Consider the following 20709-nt stretch of genomic DNA (forward strand, 5'->3'; position numbering starts at 1 on the left):
CACCATTAGTTTATGCAAATATTTGTGCGTGCTCGCAGAACGGCGTCGCCGGTTCTATAGTCAAGGGCGCCATTAGATAGACGATCTCGTTCTTTTAAGCAGGCTGATAATAGTATTTTATACAATCGTGATATAATAGAGAGCTTTTCAGTCGAGTACCGTGTTTAAGCAACGAAGCTTGCTGAGTTGCTTAGGTTAAGGTACGAGATTGAAAAGCTTGATTATATCACTATTGTATACAATACTTTTTCTACGAGACAAAAAAATAATACTTTCAACTAGTAGAATCATATACTTAGGTAAACAAACTAAAAGTATACAGCTAAGATACGCGAGCTGCCGCAGCCCGCGATACCTTCATACTCGTACGCGCACCGGCCGCCGGGCCCGGTGCCCCCGGCGGGTTGGTCAACGACACCTCCTCGTAACTCATGAGGCCCTGGTACCTGCTCCGCGCTAAATTCAATTTTAAGACAGTTTTTTTCTCGATTTTGGCCACCGTAGCCTAAGGAGACTAACAAGCAACGCTAAGCGGTTTTCGTAGGATATGGATGTTGCTATACGAAGGGTGTCACATGCGCGTTTATGACTTATGAAGCAATTGTTGGCCAACCAATCACAAAGCAGATGCGACGCAGCAGCGTGTTTAAGTAGGCTAATTTGCATTGAATCGAGTCTCCTTAAACAAGAAATATTTTACTGAAATGTATGAAGTTCTATTTTCAAAATTTTTATACTTGACTAAACCGTATCGATAAAATTCTTATGCTTAAGTCGGATGTGCCATAGACTATCCAACGTTGAAAAGAGTAAGGTTGTAGTGTTGCATATGAAGTCGTAATACACAGATTATACTCGACGAGTAGAAAAAAGAGTTTTCATTTCTCATGCTCTGAAAGAGGGTCATTGTTGTTCTAAAAGGTGTGCAGAAAATGATACGTGTCTGCACTAGAGCATTTTACGTTCGAAGTACGATTTTTTGAATTTTTTTACGATAAGCAATTGAAATTTGAATTTAAATGTATTTGTTATACAATTTCCATTCTGATATTTGACTCTCCATTCTATAAATAGAGACACTTTTGCCTAAATTGTTAACTGAAGGTAGGGTACCTAAAAATACTATAAAAAATTATACTTGGTCATGTTTTAAAAAAGACATGCATTTTACTTTCCTCGTATTCGAAATGAAAAGTAGAGTGTTTAACTCGGGTGAAAGGCATCATTTCAGCCTCGGACTATTGGCGCTCTCACTGCGTTCGAGCGCCAAAAATACCTCGGCAGAAATGACTGCCTTTCATCCCTTGGTTAACAATCTACTATTACAGATCTAGGGGGCGGGCGAAATTATACATTATGTCCCTACTTACGTTATCAACCCTAGGGCATTCGAATACATTTCTCATTTGTTCTGTTCCAGTATTCATCGACATGCCGGAGCTGGTGACGCACGCGAAGCAGAACCACGCGCGCTGGAAGGAGCTGGACGAGGCGGGCGTCACCACCACCGCCGACGTGCGCCGCGCCCTGCGCGCCGCCGCTGGGCCATCCGCCGCGTCCGCCTCCACCGCCACGTCCGCCTCCACCGCCACGTCCGCCTCCACCGCCGAGGAGTAGCCGAGAGGTCAACGGCCGACACCCTCCTGAACACAGGATGATTCTCGCTCGAAAATATATTCTAATTTGTCTGTCCTCTGATTCGCTAACGTGCGACTAATTTCGTAGCGATTCTCTCGAGAACTGATTGAAACGCCCGAAGACGCAGTCTCGCGTCGTGTGCGGTGAAAGAGTTCGATATCGACACATCGAGACATCGAGTGTGTTCTGTGCTGCTGCAGCAGATTTCTACAAGTAGTGATCCGCCAGATACAATTTTGTGAAAAGTCCTTCGGGTTTCAAATAAATCTCTGTAATAGTCTTTTAAACAATGTCTGCTGTGGTACCAGTTTCATGCCTAGTATGACGTCAAATAGGTTATAAAAAAGTCAAAGAATTATTTTACATCTGATAGACTCGGCAACACTGAATGACAACTTTGGTTCACTGTGAACGTAGTAATCGCTCATTTACATGAGATTCAAATAAACGTGTTGACGTCGGTATATAAGCATTTTGTAAAAACTAAAACGGCTTCTACATTAATATTCATCAGGCGTGAGGATGATGGGAAAGTACTTTCTTCCTTTTTAGGGTTCCGTAGTTGAAGTAACAGATATGACAACTCGCACTGAAATAGCTTTGAAGATAATCAAGTGAAATATAATTCACAACTAAATGGTTTATAAAAACTTGGGTTTCTACTATTAGTAGGTATGGTCGTCTCTACTCGGAAACCTAGAAAAAAGATCAATTACTAAATGTTTTTGTACAATCGACATCAAAAATAAATCTCGATTTTACTAAAATATAGGCAAATTTAAAAATTACGGGTGTAACAAAATTCTGAAGATCTATAAAATTTATATAATGTTCTTGTGAACATGTAGTGCCTAATTGAAGAATTGGATGTGGCACTTTAAGGCCGGAAACGAGACCAAGTAAAATATACTTTACTTGTATATGGAATAGGGTTGAAAGTCCAACAACTTTCTGTTGTCTGGATTAAATTTGGAGTGTTCGGGTAAAGACTGGGCGTCTAAGACTACCCAGTTGCATGCCGACCGATAACTTTTTTCAATTTTAAACCTCTTTATCGTAATTTTGGAATTCATACTTTATTATGTTAGAAGAAAGGTTGCTTTTGCACCGGTACCAATTAGTGAAAAAATTGATAAGGTAATCAGTTTGGGCACGAACTGGGTAGGTAAGTCTGAAATGGAACATAGAATACTTAGACAAGAACGACGTCTAACGGACGTGTCCGAAAATACGCTTATTTTATACTTATATCCATGTTAGTGTGAATATCATTGATATAATAGTTAATCTACTTTTTTAAGTAGCCATATTTATTAGGTAATATTGAATCCAAAATATTTACTATATTTATACCCCATCATACCAAAACTGATTTTCATTATTCTACTATAGATGTTAATAATTGGCATAATCTTTAATAGGTACAAATATTATTTAGGGTGACGATGTTTAGTAGCCTTCTACTATTCGTCGTGTACTTAGCTACTTTTATTGTTGTTTTAGAGTAAGCCGTGATAAAAGTGCCATATATAACATTGGCCAATCGTATCCACTGATCATTCTATCCCTCATATTTCACTGCATCCCATGACAGTATATCCATTTAGTTTTAATGTATTAAAACCTGCCAAACCATTCTCAAACTATTGACTGTCACTTTATAGTATGAAAATTGAAAACATTGGTCCATTTATACACTTGAGCTTTCAGAGAATTCCTATTTTTATAAACTTTTTATAGTATTTCTAAATTTTCGGATTCATATCAATCTTAATAGGGACTTTTTAAGTATTTTATTCTACCAAATTCCAAATTTTCCAACCACTAAGTTTTCGGTTTTTTTCACTCCTGAAAATGTATACTTTTTCAACCGACTGTACTTTGTATACCAGTGGTGAGGTGTTTTTATTATATCTCGAGACGGGCTTGCGTATTAGTAAGTAAGTAAGTTCTTTGTCCAATGTCATTGCATCTCACTCTTACATTAAGCAAAATGTGAGACGCAATACAATACACATTGGACAAAGAAATTGAATAGGTGGAATGCCACCCTTAGATACAGCATGATGTGATTGGACACGATTTATTGAAGGAGCCTAATCCTTCGGGAATAGTAGATTGTTAACCAAGGGATGAAAGGCACTAATTTCTGCCGAGGTAGTTTGACCAATAGTCCGAGGCTGAAATGATGCCTTTCATCCGAGTTAAACACTACTTTTCATTTCGAATACGAGGAAAGTAACATGCATGTGTTTTTTTAAAACATGACCAAGTATAATTTTTTATAGTATTTCTTAAACGCTTATTCTTCGGTTAACAATTTAGGCAAAAGTATCGTTATTTATGGAATGGAGTCAAATATCAGAATGAAAATTTGTTATACACAAATCCATTTAAACTCAAATTTCAATTGATTATCGTAAACAAAATTAAAAAATCGTACTTCGAACGTAAAATGCTCTAGTGCAGACACTATCATTTTCTGCACACCTTTCAGAACAACAATGACCCTCTTTCATAGCATGAGAAATGAAAATAATTTTACAGTACATATGGTGCTACTTTCTCGCACTATTGCGTAAAGAGCACTTTTCGTGCATATGTCGAAAGTTTAAAGGGCCATATGTACTGTAAAACGTTGTACGATACACGTGCGAATAGGTAATTCGCAACTCGTGTCGATTTAAAACGCTCCCTACGGTCGTGTTTTAATTTATCGCCACTCGTTTCGAATTTCCTCTCTTCCGCACTTGACACTTGTATCGTAAATAACTATTGACACCTCATCACTGTTAAACCTACAACGCTAATCTAATCTAGCCTTTACTTTCTGTTGTGTAATTTGGAAGAGTAAATATTGCCAAAAAGCGATCTTTCAGATGATTTCACGGCACTGTTGAAAATTGTTATGAAGGTGTTTATGTCTTCGTGGAACAGAGATAATAAGTTAATTACTTTTCCCTACTAGTTAATTAGTTTCAGTTATTTCCCGTCAAACAAAAATAGATTACATATATTGACAGAAAGATGCTGTAAATTCCAATGTCAAAAACTAGCCAAAAACGTATGACGCGATTAATGGATGTCTAAGTGGCATGTTTACAAATGACAATGTGCAAATTAAAGTCTAGAGAGATTAGCGTTTGTACAGTTGGGTCCATATTTGTATAAGTAGTTGTAACATTAGTTACGAATACATTGTATACATCAATCACTTGAATATTTGCTGTAGCTACGTAATTAATTTTCGAATAAGGTCTACTATTATTGATAATCATTTGTTCTGTATACAATCGTCTGCGCGACGCTGGTCTAATATTAAATTAATTATTACCAACTTGTATTTTATAGTTAATATTAATAATTAATTAATGAGAATAAGAATACGCTTCCTTGTGCTCAATGTCAATACATAACGGTCTAACATTAATATTTACTATTATATTCATACCTTTCTACTTATTTATATTGTGTAACCACTTATTTCAATGTGTTACTTGTAGGTCGCGGTTGTTCAATCTCATTAAATGCCCACTTTATATTTTAAATATTTGCCTACTAACAGTATAATATGATACCAAATTAGATGATTGAATTATTATATTGTTATAATCGCTGTTTAGCTCAATTTACTGTGTAGACTAACTGGCTACATGTTAGTTTTAGAAAGCAGGACGAGTTTTAATAACAATAATAACCGTTGATATCGGCAGTGTCATGGTATTCTTTCCCAAGTATACAACATTATATACCTATATATTGTATATTTGAAAGTATATTGTCGCTATCGCGTGCCAAATACACGCAATAATCTCTAAATGTCTCTAATAGGTCTATCTCTAAAGCAGTCTGTTCAGAGGTAGTAAATAGTAGTAGTTTCATGTTTGACATGTTCTTATTATTACGCGATAAACGACCTTAACTGTACTTACCTCTAAACCAATTATCGAGTACAAAAACAGTCAGAAGATCGTGAAATCTTAGTTATATAGTTGTCAGACTTGTCTGCAACTGCATATTCCCACAAGGGAATCGCCAGGAGTGTACGAGTACCTAGCTAACATTGAAATAGCGACATAAATTCAATGAACTATCATAAATTCCTTCTTTCTCAAACCAACATGACAGTGTATTTCTGTTAATTTACTTTTAATTGTCACGTTTTAGTAATAACTAATTAAGAATAAGGGGGCTGGTCCCTATGTTTAATTGTGGAGGTAAGTAATTACGTTGTTGTGAATTTTATATGCGAAGCTATGCGTTGTATAAGTACCAATTAATCAATGTTATTATAAAGTTTAAATTCTAATACTTCCCAAAGAAGTGATGCATCAGGTCGTCGCTTTATTCCTTAACCTTTTAACTGCCGCGACTATTTTATATAACTCGCCCTCAGAAAACCTTACTGGAATGAGTAAGTGAATTTAAACTACTCGCTGTTACGATCGCTGGCGGTCGAAAGGTTAATACTTATTGATTGAGAGTTTCTAAGTTAACGTGGCATAATCATATTTTTTTAAGGCGATATGAACTTTGTTTCCAAAAGAATGTAGTTTTACAGATCTGAAGAATTCTGACAACTCAATACAAATCTTGCGCCAGTTCTTACAAATCGACCTATCTACGTAAACATCATAAATCGGCCTACTTACCTCTCCTCAAATTAACGAGTTACCTAATAGATCAATACAGTATACAATAAAGGTATAAAGCGGCGAACAGTATTTCTTTCTTAATATAGATAAATGGAGACAAAAATTGTTGCTTGAGATTTAACTATGAAGGATTTTGACAAAATATCTTACTTGTTCTAATTTAACATTAAATCTTAAGCAACAGTTTTGAATAACACACTAATACCTACATTTTGAATGAATGTCTATGTTTGAAGTAATATGAATGCAAATTGTTAAGTGTTGTAAAATAAAAGAAATATTTACAATTTCAGTTTTTCATTGGACATAATTAAAAACAGTTTTTCGATAATAAAACATTTTATTACAAACAATAATTAAAAAACATATTTATACATTATATAACTTATTACAATTCCAACATCGCGTTATATATTATAAATGCAATTTATATATTATCCCGTAATATTTTGTTATAACCGGGATTTAATTTACATGAAATCCTGTACAATATCAGCGTCAAACAACTGGAATGGAAATAATATGTAACTTCAAAAAGTATGTTTCATAATTACAAAGAACCACTATGATAACAATATAAGGAATTAACCGAATACCTACTTAAATAAGGTATAACGTACGTCATCATGTAAAAAGGCATCATTATTTATACAACAACTGAATTTAAGTTTTCGAAGTATGACTATACTTCAAAAACATAAATTCAGTTGATAAGGATTCAACTATTATAGTTGCCCATGTTACCGCCAGTGTCATCTGAATGAAGGAGAAAGCTATCGAGAGGTGGGTAATCCCTTGGTATGTATCATTCTTTATTTACATGTAATGGTGCCTTTAAAATATTATTTATATGCAAAAACATTCATAGTTTCAACATTTATGGTATAACAATAATCCCTTTGAGTTTCCAGCCCAGATGTATAAGCATCTATTAATATAAAATACATGGATACTCGTACTTCGTGGAATTTGGCATTCAATAATTTCAATAATTGCCTTTATTTGGACAAATTACGTTCGTAAATTTAAAATGTAAAACCTGTTAGCTTTTCTTAATTGTATTGACTCGGGTTTTAGCGCTTTGCGTCCTTTGCGTCAGTGCTCAATTATAATAGTAAAAGCAGCATGGAATCATCATTCATATCATCAATTGAAACTACATTCAGTATTCTGGTTTGATTAGTGATTGGAAGAGTGACAGTTCATAATGCTGGTACAGTTAGCTTGCGCTGTTCATATTCGCTGTAATCTTAAACATGACGATAATATACATATATTTTACTCGTTGGAATAATATTACACCACGAAAACGAATAAAACTAAATAATGTAGTTTCTGAATACGAAACGACGGTCGTTGCATTAAAAAAAATTAAGCGGTAATTCTTACTTTTTATTATCGAGGTTCTTTAAATTTTCTCCGTCCTGCGCAAATTATTATTAAAGTAGTGCCTATAAGAGATGTACTGTACCGATAGGTTAGGCACGCAGTTAACTGATAAATCGTAAACCTTATCGCAAAGACATAAGGTATGCTAATGACCAGTATTGCTGAGGAAACATTTTTCGAACAAGTACGTTTCTTATACAACACGGAGAACGTACATGGGAACACACTGTACTATACGCAAACCAAACTGACGACCGCGGCCATATTTATTACTGCCTCTTTCACTGCTGCTATGTCCATGCAAATGTGAATGAGAAGTTTTACGACACCGGTCATCAGGTTGGTTTGCGTTTAGTATAGTCCCTACACGAAATTTCAGTTAACATTTATATAACATAAATCCATAGATAAGTAGTATAAGCCTCGGTTTTATAAGGATCCCTTATCTATTAAGGCTTATGATAAATCAAATAATCAGTACATTTTTTACTTCACTTGCTGACATACATCTAAGTGATCTAAAGGACCTTTATAAAATCTGGCCTTAAAAATGCGCGTCGCAATCCTAAAACGAGATCATTATCAAGACTGATCGCCGGACGAGTTGTGCGATAATCAGGTACAACAAACTGAGTGTACACTCCTGTTCATTTACATTCAAACCACTCACGTTTTTGATTAATTTGCGATTATTTAACCTTTCATATGTGTGTGTGGTGGTCAAATATCGTGGGTTCAAACCTCGGTGCCTGAAACCTCTGCGGTATATAGCAGAAAAAATCTTTTAGAATGGCCAAATTAGTAAACAAACTGTTCCTTGTGTGAGGGCCCATTTGACAGCCCGGTGATTTCGATCGAATGTAAATGAACTGATCTGTAACTCATCATGTCATCACACTAAACCGACGAAAACCGAGAAAATCTCAACTGACTACACCCATGTGCGACACACATAACACCTTTACAATTTACAACAATTAAATAATGATCTAACCTGATTACATACAAAATTTAACTATAGTGGACGTAAACAGTCGAAGAAAACGTGTAGTGGCTTCAATATCTGAAGTCATTCTGAACTAGATGGCGCAGCCGGGTAGTCGTACGGTCGTGGTAACTAAATTGTCTTCGTGCTATAATTTGGTAATTTTTATGTCACAAAAAGTACAGCGCCTTGCAACACCATTTTCTTGCTCGTTGCCTCATTGCTGAGGATGGCGACCATCTGTGATTTGTCTCAATTTTGAGCGGTCACAAGGACTGCACGGTGCAGACTGCCACCAGCCGACCTCTTTATAGCGTTCAACCATCTCATACGAATCCTACCCCTAGCACGTTTGCCATTCACGCGGCATAAATTATATTTTTCTTTCGTCTATGTCTGCTAGCAAAACTACGTCAATATTTAATCTTCAACAGTGTACGTCTACTATAGTTATTTTGTTTTTGTTGACTATATCTACGTGCATATAATACAAATAGGAATTTACCTCACATGCCGCATGTAACGGCCGTTGATCCCTTCAATGAACCATACACTTGATATACTACATAACGTAAGACCGTTGGGAATTGTGTTGACGACTAATGTATTTTTTCCCAACATTATATTTACGTAAAGTTCGTAGCCTAAACCAGTCATAAATCTCAAAAATACCTTGAAAGATTTCAGTTCGGAGGAAGAGCTCGACGATAAAATAAAAACAATATCTGTATAATGTATGTGCATAATACGTGGTCACTTCATTTTAAAGCAGAAGACATTTGTATTATTCAGACGTAGGTCTTTGTCGATGCTTTTTTATGACAAGTAAACACCGAAGACATTAGAGCGCGTTCATATTAATCTTATCGCCGGCCACAGTTCGAACTCTTCGTTCTAAAACACGGGTGTTAGTTTCACCGCGAGCCGAAAACTTTGTGAACGCGTCTCTAACAGCTTTTGATTGTTGAAATCTCCGGGTACGCAAGTGTCACACGACATGTACTCGTAGCATTGATTAACATACAGTCCACTCGGGTCACAGTCGGAAGTCACGTGACAGTTCCCTGGCTGGGGTGTGTGAGCGGTCAGCGGACGCTAGATGGCGAGCGGCTTGCCCCGGCACTGGTCGACCACGTAGCCGGTGAAGCGCTTCAGGAACTTCGGGTACTCGCGCTTATACACGGCGCGCAGCACGCCCGCCGGCGCCCAGCCCCCGGGGTTCACTGGGGGAGAAAAATTACTGCGTACACTACAAAGTTCAAATTCCTTTGACAATAGTAAGGCTCCAGCCGGCCAGTTTGATATGAATCGTACATAAAAATTACGAGTTGCTGCTTGCAGAGCGAAGGCCTCCAAATCGTTAATGATTTGGACCTAATTATTCTCTGGCTTATCATATCTACTCTCCTCTAGACTTAAGACGTTATTCATAAACGCGCCCCAAGCCTCAATTACCTATTAACCGTTTGTGGCTCATCTGTCACTTTGACGGGTTACTGACGTATTACGGATTTTTTTTGCCAAATTTTCATATCCCAAACTATCTTTCCCAAAAATTAAAAATCCAACTAATCATTTCCCAACTTAACATGTCGCATATAAATATTTCCCAAAAGAACGTTATCCAAAAAAATGTTTTGACATTTCCTTACTTTGGCAACATTTATTTTACCAAATTTTAATTACTCGAAATGATTAGTTGCCAAAGAATACAAAAACCATAACAAAACATGACAAACTATTGTATTTTGTCAATTACTTAGGGTCATTGCGCTAGTTTCCAGCCATGCTCTAGTTTTCGTCCACTTGACGAATTAGCAAATAATATATTTCATTTTTAATTTGCTACTTGCGAAATATAATTTCTATGTATTGTTTAGACATTAAGGGGTAAGGCAAAGGGGGGCCGCTCTTGGGACTTCGAAAATTTCAGTGTAATTTTTTATTGCCAACATAACACCAAATTTTTATTATTTTGTCGTGTAAGAAATATCAAATGAAGTGTATTTTGTTATGTAACATTTTTCTCTAGGATCAATAATTATGAAGATAGGTGAGGTGAACAATAGTAGGTAGGTACAATAACATCTCTGTTTGATCGCGGTCAACCTAACACACTCCTCCTCACTTCGCTCGTCGTCGCACCTATCTTGCCTCTGCTACTTAAATTTACTGTTTACACATTTTTTATAACACAAAGTTGTGGATAGACATAATTTGTCAAGTAGTGGTTGTGCAATACAGTTATTTGAACAAACATTTTTTGAGTAAAGATATCTTTGGACAAAATAATTTTGTCCAGTCATTTATTTAACAAAAATAAATTAGAGCAAATATTTATAGTCCAAGTAAAACATTTGGGAAAGAAACAGTCGGTCTTATAAAAGTTGCTAAGTAACAGTTAGGGAAATGATCATTTGTCGGATTGTAAGTTTGTCAAATGTTTATATGGGAAGGATTGAGTTGACAAACGTACAGTTGGTAAAGTTTGGTTGGGAAACGAAATTTGGTCAAAAAAAAATCGGTAAAATGAAGGGATCCCCAATTTGACTCGTGTATTTGTAAGAAAGGGATTAAACATAAATTAACTGAGACCTGTAATTATGAATAAGGCCCACTTGCACCATTCCGCTATCCCGGGGTTAACTGGTTAAACCTAAAGTTACCATGGTTACCAGTACAACTTGACACTGTGTTAACGGTTTAACTACTTAAGTCCGTGGGCCTAAGGGGGTTAATGTCGGCTCGAATTTATTTTTTCTTCCTGTCTACACGATCTTTGGAAAAATCCAAAGATCGTGCCGATCATGTCGTGATTTTTTTGTCTAGAAAAAAAATTCTAGACCTATTTTTTTTTTAATTCACTAGCTGGTTGTGCTATATTGACACACCTTAGATTCAGTCAACAAAACACGAAACCCACCTGTGCTGCAGTAGGCGATGCTGGTGGTGATGTTCTCGCGGGTGGGCTGCTCGCCCGCGGGGTACGTGCTCCGGCACGCCAGGCACACCGTCACGAACAGACGGATGCAGCCGCTGGCGTTGGCCTACGAACAACATACAACACTAACTATATTTGCTTGTTTCAAATTAGTTTATTAGTTTACAGGACACCATGTGGCTGTATTTCGACACAAGGCGAGTATCAACCTAACTGTACCGAAGGTATTCCTGTAGATAATATCCCAACTAATCTCATAGAGACGGTAAAATCTTACAAAAATGTATTTCATTGGATTAGATACGATTTTCGACGCCCCTTAGCTCGCTGGAGCGACTATTCTTGGTTGCGGTTCGCGCTTGCCGATGCAGAAACGAAAAAACTAATGTAGTTTCATTTCGGACGAGACTAGGTCTTTACTCACCGGATAGTAGGGGTCAGTTTTGGAATGGTTGATGACTGTCGGAGGCTCGCACGTGCGACCAGAACGTTGAGAAACGGACCAGATGCGTTTGGACTTTTGTTGGAACACCAATCACGTCTGACGTTATCTCTCCTATGTTCATGTTTCGGGTGAGACTGGGTGGTTGTTACTCACCGGATAGTCGGGGTTGGTGGTGGAATGGTTGATGACCGCATACGTGTCGTCGTCGGAGGCTCGCACGTGCGACCAGAAGAGCGCGTCACGTTGAGAAACGGGCCAGATGCGCTTGAACGTCTGGTGGAACACCATCGCGTCTGACGATATTTCCTCCACTATGTTCATGTTCTCTAGTGTCGCTGGAAAGTTAACGTTTAATTTTAAAATTCTGACTACAACTGAACAATAAATATACGTTGCGTGTATAGGCAACGTAAAGGTGTTCGATGTATAAACATAAAAAGAGCTATCGGTGCCATGAGCAAAATAAGGGGCTTTGGATGGCCTTTTTTTATCCTTTCTTATAAATCATACCTATGCCGTAATCAATCAATGCAATCTTTAGACAAAATACGCTTTTTAACGTTTTTTTTTGCATTAGTTTTAAGAACTAGCTTTAAGAACTATTTTTAAGAAGATACGTGCTATACCCTGCCAGGGTCCATGTGAAACTTTGATCATCTATAACAACATACGTACCATGGTTTGCAATAGACATTTATGATTTACGATTTAAAATCCAAACTTACTTGACTAAACCGTTTATTAAAATAAAATGAACATCGACTTACTTTCCCACTCGTACCGGTAGCGGGGGTTGAAGAAGTAGTGACACATCTCGCGCGCCGACACTCCGCGCACTTTGTGCATCGCCTTCAAGGGATCCATCACCATCCCGTCCACTTCTACCTCTCTGAAACAATATTTAAGATATTAGCCGCGATAAAAGTATAATATAATATAGCTTTGTAAAAGTATTTACGGATAGTTATGAGATTTTTCTTTTGATAGCTTCTGGATAAAAAAGATCGACGCGGGAATGTAGCCTCTGAACGAGCATGTTTATTATTGAATTACATACACCTATGTCACATATGCACATGAGTATGTAGCATATTTAGCGAATATTTATAATAGTTTATATTATGTATATCGTTGATTATAATAATTTGCTTTTGAAAGTGTGCGGTAAAAAAAAACAAACTCGAAATCGCGAAAAAAAGACCAACTTCGCAGCGTCACCGTTTTTTAGACAGATAATTTCAGATACAAAAATAGATAAAACAATCCATTAATTTGGATTCACTGTATCCATTCCATTAAAACAATTATCGTAAATCAATCTAATAAAGGGTACACAATGTTGTTGAAACAAACAAGTAACTCCAACAATCATGTATAAACGGCACGTGATATTTGTTACAAGTAAATCGCTTAACGCAAACTTATCCAGGGACAAAGCAATATTGTGTAATAATTACATAGTTTAAGATAACACCACATATTTACATAACAATAGGAATTGAGTTTATCTTCGCTAAATATACCCGAGGCGCAACGATAACGAAGAGATAATTTGTTACGATGAATATCCTTAAGGTATTTGAATAACTTTATGGTCATGGCAAAGTCCCTCTAACTCACTATTGTCATCACCTCTCCTGAGAAATTTCTCTGAATACCGGGAAAATTTGCCGAGTATAGATGGAATTATACCTATGCCCAAAATACAACCGAATACAGTATTTTGAATAAACTCTCACAGCACTCACTGATGTGTCAGTACAACGCGTCTATCTCGAACAGCTAGAAGTCGTTACTCGCAACTAAATTTTAAATTATTTTCTAGTTATTAATTCCCTGCTGAATAAATTCAGTCTGCCTCTAGTCTATTAGTACAGTACGCCAGTCAGTTGCAACGCCGTCCATTTTTATCCCGAATAATAAACAAGCCCAGCGCGCGATCAACCTTCGCCACTGTTTACAAACCAAACTGGCCAGGTTTGAACCGCTTGGCATAATAAGAAAATTCCCTTTAAAAAAAGGACGACAGAACGTAATGTTATTATTATTAACGTTATAGTCCCGATTACAGTGTCGTCTATAAATGTCGCGAATGTTGCGATCATTTTCGAGAAATGCAGCTTGCATTGTCATTGAGATAACAACTGTAAGTTCATAGAATTAAGGCACATTAAGGTTTGACAGAATTCAACTAAAAACCCTCTGCCCGTTCCAGCGATGTTTTGAGGTGGTTCAAAGTATGTGTGTATACCCTGAACTTAATTGCCTCAAACTAGGCTAGACAAACACAGAATAAGGTCAGGGAAGAGCAATTGAGTTCAGCACTATAATTACACCTAATTACTAGAAAAACTGTCGTGTGAGGTTTTATTTTAAGGTATACGTTAGATTGTTAGATATGAGTGTCTCACACTGTACTGCGTCCATGTTCGGCTATCGGGTGGCTTTAAAGCGGATAATTTGTGTGACAGGCAAAAGTCAAGATTTCGTTGTCGTTTATTATTAAATAATTATATGACTCAAAAAACTTGTTCTATTTTCAGCTAAATAACATTCTACTTGTTAGAAGGAAATCGCATCATAAATATTTACAAAACAATGATTAGCGAAGCTATATCTGTAAATTATATTATTAGTACAAGGTGTTTCGAGTGCGAATTCTCACAATTCAAACTTTTATATTGCTTTTGCTCATTATAAAAAGAACTCATGGAGACCGTAAAAATTTAGTCAACATGTGAATTGGATGAGTTTGCAAAAAAGAGGTACGGTTATAGGGCAGAGTTATGCAAAGTGAGGCAGAGTAGCGCCATTTATGTAGTACAATGTGGTAGTTAGTTGTTAATATTAAGAATAGAAACGCGTACCTCCTGTACATCCTCATGTCGCCTTCTTCAGCGAATAACTGCCAACCATTGCCGCCTCCGACGTCCTCGAACGCGGCTTGAATCTGCTCCGTCGATATCCTGTCGATCTGGAAACAAAATATTCCTGTCAAACCACACGTGGAACGTAACACCTAACACGTTTTTTGGCATTTGAACTACAAACATAGGTATGTAAGTAGACAACGCAATACGCACCGCAGTCTTTTTCTATTTTGGCAACCAAATTGCACAAATACCGTATACTATGCAGATACGTCTGAAAGCAATACCACAAATTTTTAAGTTTTTTTATTTATTACAAAAAGGCAAGCATTTGACCGCAATCTCACCTGATGGTGAGTGCCGATGCAGTCTAGGATGGATCATGCTTACCTAAAAGATGTCTATTCACTCTCAATTTAAAAAGATCCAAGTTATAGTGGACCTCCTAGTTAACCTCCTAAGCCCAGCCATACTAATGAAAAATCCAAAATTTGCTACAGAAAATTGAACCTATAGTGTAAGAAGTAGTTGATTTTGCGTTATTTGAAAATTGAAACAATCAAAACAAGACCGACGTCCAATTGAATATGATTTAAATTTCATCGAACTGAAGAAGTACTATAGGTAAATAGGTAGGACCTTGGGCCTTAGGAGGTTAAAATAAAAATGTAACTGACGAAAACATCTAAATTAAATAAAAATCATCTAAATTTTTGCGATTTTATAAATAAAATCACACGCTTCTAGTTAAGCTTTGGTAGCTCAGTTGGTTAAAAGCGGAGTTTCAAAAGATGGCAAGTTCGAGTCTTGCCCAAAGCGGTACATATTTCAATATTTCCTATAATTATAAACATCCTATATATGCCAACACACATATACGTTTTAAAAGCTCTTAGAGAAAGGCTAGGAGCTTGTTCAATATGAGTACGCTCTGACTGTAGAGGCACTCATTGCGTCACTTCGTTAGCGGCGGCCGAACTGCGCCAATTTCGCTATGAATAAATTTACAGAAAGCATTTTCCATGCATTTACGGGTAAACACAGTTCTTTTTCACGGACGTTTATTTAATTATTTAGTATTTTCGAAATTAATCTAAACTATTTTCTCTGGATGGGAATAGCTATAAGCCGTGTAACATACGTCGCTCAGAGCCGCTTAGTTTTCAAAGGAATGCAAACATATTTCGATGCATGCAACATAAAGTATACCTAAGGGGCGAACCTTGTAATAAATAAAATAAATTACCATATTCTGACGAGACCTGAAATATGTACCTATTAATAACTTACTTATGATTAAGGTTATAGTAACATTTATAGCACCAATTTAGATGCTACGTTTGAAATGATTATGACACCATACAGTACCGGCCAATAATTAACCTTTGAGTGTTTTTGTATGAGCTTGTATAGAATAAACAATATAGGTTAGTTTGTACATTGCATATTTTACTAGTCATTTTATACAAATATATGATGAATATTGCAATGAAATACTGTGAATTACAATAGGATACTCAGCATATTACTAAAAAACCTCTTGTAAAAAAATGAAGTTAACAATACATTAAAAAAAAAAACTATGAAAAAAACCATTACATGAGACCAATTTTTCTCATCGCCCGTACAAAGGAATACTACTAGACTGCCTAAAGCAGTGAGGTGGAAGTCACTCACAAATACATATAAAAAAGTTATACCGTAAAAACATGGAGGTGATATATTATTGGCCGGTACTGTATAAGTGATATACATGACGTCACGATGGCGTGCGTGTCATACACCCCAAGCCATTAACGCGAGCGTTGGGAGCCGAGTTGCCCTGTTAGCTCTATTAGTATTTGGTCCCCCCTAATTGTTTTTAAACTTATTAGTGTAGGTTTTATGTTATAAAAAAATAAGTTACTATTGGGTACTAACAACATCACTTAATTTAATCTTATCGTTTAGCGTTTAGGGTTTTACAGTAGGAGATAAGACGCAGCAATTATTTTTAGACATAGTTCCAGAGTACAGTCAAGGGCATAAATTCTTGCCTTCTACTGTACAAGATCACGATGAATTTCTAACGCCCGTATAAGGCCGGTACTGTATAAGTGATATACATGACGTCACGATGGCGTGCGTGTCATACACCCCAAGCCATTAACGCGCGCGTTGGGAGCCGAGTTGCCCTGTTAGCTCTATTAGTATTTGGTCCTCCCTAATTGTTTTTAAACTTATTACTGTAGGTTTTATGTTATAAAAAAATAAGTTACTATTGGGTACTAACAACATCACTTAATTTAATCTTATCGTTTAGCGTTTAGGGTTTTACAGTAGGAGATAAGACGCAGCAATTATTTTTAGACATAGTTCCAGAGTACAGTCAAGGGCATAAATTCTTGCCTTCTACTGTACAAGATCACGATGAATTTCTAACGCCCGTATAAGGCCGGTACTGTATAAGTGATATACATGACGTCACGATGGCGTGCGTGTCATACACCCCAAGCCATTAACGCGCGCGTTGGGAGCCGAGTTGCCCTGTTAGCTCTATTAGTATTTGGTCCTCCCTAATTGTTTTTAAACTTATTACTGTAGGTTTTATGTTATAAAAAAATAAGTTACTATTGGGTACTAACAACATCACTTAATTTAATCTTATCGTTTAGCGTTTAGGGTTATACAGTAGGAGATAAGACGCAGCAATTATTTTTAGACATAGTTCCAGAGTACAGTCAAGGGCATAAATTCTTGCCTTCTACTGTACAAGATCACGATGAATTTCTAACGCCCGTATAACCACAATGACAGTATTCCCGGTAAGACACGTAACATACACCTATTACACGTGACAAAGAGAAGAGACACGAGACACGTATCGAACCTCGTCAATACGTCACTTCACAGCGAATGCACGGTCAGCACGTCAGCACCCAATACCCTGACATTTTGTCAGTCGGTCTATGTCAGTGTCACCTTAGTCAACAGCGGGTGTACGATGAGCCGGTTATCAATAGCAGGGGGCGGTAGGTCGACTTGGTCTCGCGTGTGTACGGTAGGAGACACCACGCGGACACACCGCTCCTCTTCAATTTTGTCAAAACCTATCTATTGTAGCATTACCTCAGTCCACAGCGGGTGCACGGTGAGCCGGTTATCAATAGCAGGGGGCGGTAGGTCGACTTGGTCTCGCGTGTGTACGGTAGGTGACACCACGCGGGCGCACCGCTCTTCTTCCATTTTGTCAAATCCTGTCTCCACGGCATCGTAGAACTCATCGTCGGGCAAAGTAGAGTGCGGTCCCTCCTGAAGAAAAAGGCGTTTATTAAATACTTAGTTGTATTCATAATATGTTTGTAACAAATGCGACAGGAAGATAATAAAACATAAATTAATTCATACGTATATAACAACTTCATTAATGCCGCGGAAACGGCGCCACATTTTGTGGTTGTGGGAACATGAAATTTGGGAAAAGGACAGCCCAGTGGAGTAGGTACATCTTACATCTTTAATACCGAAGATGGGGGTTTTCAAAAAAAATGGTACCATTTACTTTTTTTCGAAAAACCATCAACTTATTTAGACTCAAAATCACGAGTACTATTGAATGACACAAAGAAAAAAAGTGGGCCTAGTTTTTCATACAAATTTTGGGTGTCAGTTTTGTAACGGTCCATACAAAATGTATGTGAAAATGCGTTACAAAACTGTAATGTTTTGGGGACACATTTTTTTTCTTTTTATATCGATAGTCCTCGTAATTCTGAGTAGAAATAACCCAAAAGTTGATGGATTTTCGAAAAAAAGTAAATGGTACATTTTAAATGAAAATGCCCAGATGTGAAATCGAAAACATAACAAAACACAAAACACCTGCTGCATCCAACGAAACATCAATTGAGGGATATTATAATTCCTCGCACGTTAACCTAGATACCAAAGGACGTCGTTAGGACACGAATTCTGTTGATTACATGTAGTTGTATGCCTAGCATGACAAGTTAGGCCTAGTTCTTGTAGAATAGTGTTACTACACCATAAAAACAGTGTCCTTGGACAATGGGCTGGTATAACCTTTAACAAAAAAAGAACCGACTTCACTACACAGTTTAAAATGCCATCATTTTATGGTCGTCATTAGCAGATCAATTTCGCAAAATAGTACTTCGTTAAAGAAAATGCACGTGTTACTCTAAAAATCACTGAATCACTTATGCCGAATCCACATATTCGGCCAACGTAGGCCAATCTAAGAGACGCAGCTATGCGGTGGAATAAGATAGCATTATCACTTGCTCCCTCTAACGAATAAATGCGTCCCTTAGATTGGCCTACGTTGGCCGAATATGTGGATTCGGCATAAGCGATTCAGTGATTTTTAGAGTAACACGTGCATTTTCTTTAACAAAGTACTATTATGCGAAATTAATCTGCTAATGACGACCATAAAATGATGGCATTTTAAACTGTGTAGTGAAGTCGGTTCCTTTTTTGTTAAAGGTTATACCAGCCAATTCTTAGGATAAGGTTGCAAACATACCAAGGCTACATTAGGAAAAATGCCGAGCCGTGGCCACTGGCCACAAGCCAGACAAAGTTAAAAATGAAGTTGTATAGTGACTCAATAGCATTGATCTTATTATGATTTTATCGTGGTGCCTTACTCTAAATAAATATAGAAATTACGAAGAAGTGCAGGGTAATAATCTAATAATTTCCTGAACTAAACTGACCGGAAGTGGACTCGGCTCGGATATCATCAATCAGATCTGCATTGGTAGGTAATTAGGTATCATAAACCGATCACCACAATTATGTTATGTTGTTATGTAGCATGACAAATAATGTATCGTTTTGTATAACAAGATACCCTGTACTGTACTGTGTCTGATAAAGATCTAATATACACTCAAGAAGACAAAAAACGCTTTGTGTTTCTTTTTAGTCACTAGGCCTCATTCTGGCCCATTTTTTTTATTCGAGCTTCTAAACATGATTCATCATTCATTACACAAAATATGATAAGGTGCGTTGACCTTATGATTTATTTTCATATAACCTTGATAAGCGTGGCGATTATGGGTTCAAACTGGAACGGAAGCATGGCCGCAACAAATAAATGATGTTAAAACTACTCGCACTAAAGTCTTTTTAAAATGTGCTACTGTTGTAGCTAATTAAAGATAGTTATCTGTATAAAACGTTTACCAGTTGAATGCCTACTAACAACTTTAGTATCGATTGATGGTACAAATTCACGAAAATCACAAGGTCACATTAACTTCGAAACAGCATAAATCGTTCCCACCAATGACATTGAAAGTATAAACAATCACATTGATCAGATATGCAAGCTCAGTTTAAATACAAAACAAATAATAACAAAACGTGCAACTATACCAACTTATGGTCAATGACGGATAGTAAAAAAACATAAGCTAGGAATACCTAGTGTAGTTATCTGGTACCTAATTCCTATTGGAATAACGACACTTCCTAAATTAAATTAGGACTAACAGACTTAAACATAATCACATTATCATTATGCACAATGGTAAAAATAATATGTATGTAGTTGTTACAAAGTGAAAAGGATACCTAAAAATTTAGGGCAACTATCAAAAGGTGGGCAAAATTTGTATGCTCAATTAAGAGAGACTAATTGAGTCCAAAGATGTTAATTGATACATAAAAAAATTAACCCAAATCTGTCAAATTGTAAACAACAGACACTATTAACTAAAGGATTTCATTAATAATAGTAGACATAAGTTGGGTCTGTTCTATGACGCCACAGG

The 20709-nt window shown here is 36.8% G+C and overlaps 2 protein-coding genes across 6 annotated transcripts in view; one reads left to right on the plus strand and one right to left on the minus strand.

Moving 5' to 3' along the window:
* Positions 1 to 6580, plus strand: part of LOC134749208 (high affinity cAMP-specific and IBMX-insensitive 3',5'-cyclic phosphodiesterase 8) — a 159477-nt gene extending 152897 nt beyond the window's left edge. For all 5 annotated transcript variants that reach the window (XM_063684084.1, XM_063684083.1, XM_063684082.1 and 2 more), the window contains one exon: positions 1421 to 6580. In XM_063684084.1, coding sequence (XP_063540154.1) covers positions 1421 to 1617 — 197 coding nt within the window. In that variant the 3' untranslated portion in view covers positions 1618 to 6580. The remainder of the gene's footprint in view (positions 1 to 1420) is intronic.
* A 33-nt stretch (positions 6581 to 6613) lies between these two features.
* LOC134749213 (ceramide transfer protein) overlaps positions 6614 to 20709 on the minus strand; it is a 41967-nt gene continuing 27871 nt past the window's right edge. The window contains exons 7-12 of the mRNA XM_063684096.1: positions 18032 to 18214; positions 14921 to 15027; positions 12821 to 12942; positions 12207 to 12388; positions 11591 to 11714; positions 6614 to 9890 (exon numbers count right to left, since the gene is read on the minus strand). Of these exons, the coding sequence (XP_063540166.1) occupies positions 9763 to 9890; positions 11591 to 11714; positions 12207 to 12388; positions 12821 to 12942; positions 14921 to 15027; positions 18032 to 18214 (846 nt within the window). The 3' untranslated portion in view covers positions 6614 to 9762. The remainder of the gene's footprint in view (positions 9891 to 11590; positions 11715 to 12206; positions 12389 to 12820; positions 12943 to 14920; positions 15028 to 18031; positions 18215 to 20709) is intronic.

Source organism: Cydia strobilella, chromosome 18, assembly GCF_947568885.1.
Source record: "Cydia strobilella chromosome 18, ilCydStro3.1, whole genome shotgun sequence".
Taxonomy (NCBI): Eukaryota; Metazoa; Arthropoda; class Insecta; order Lepidoptera; family Tortricidae; genus Cydia; species Cydia strobilella.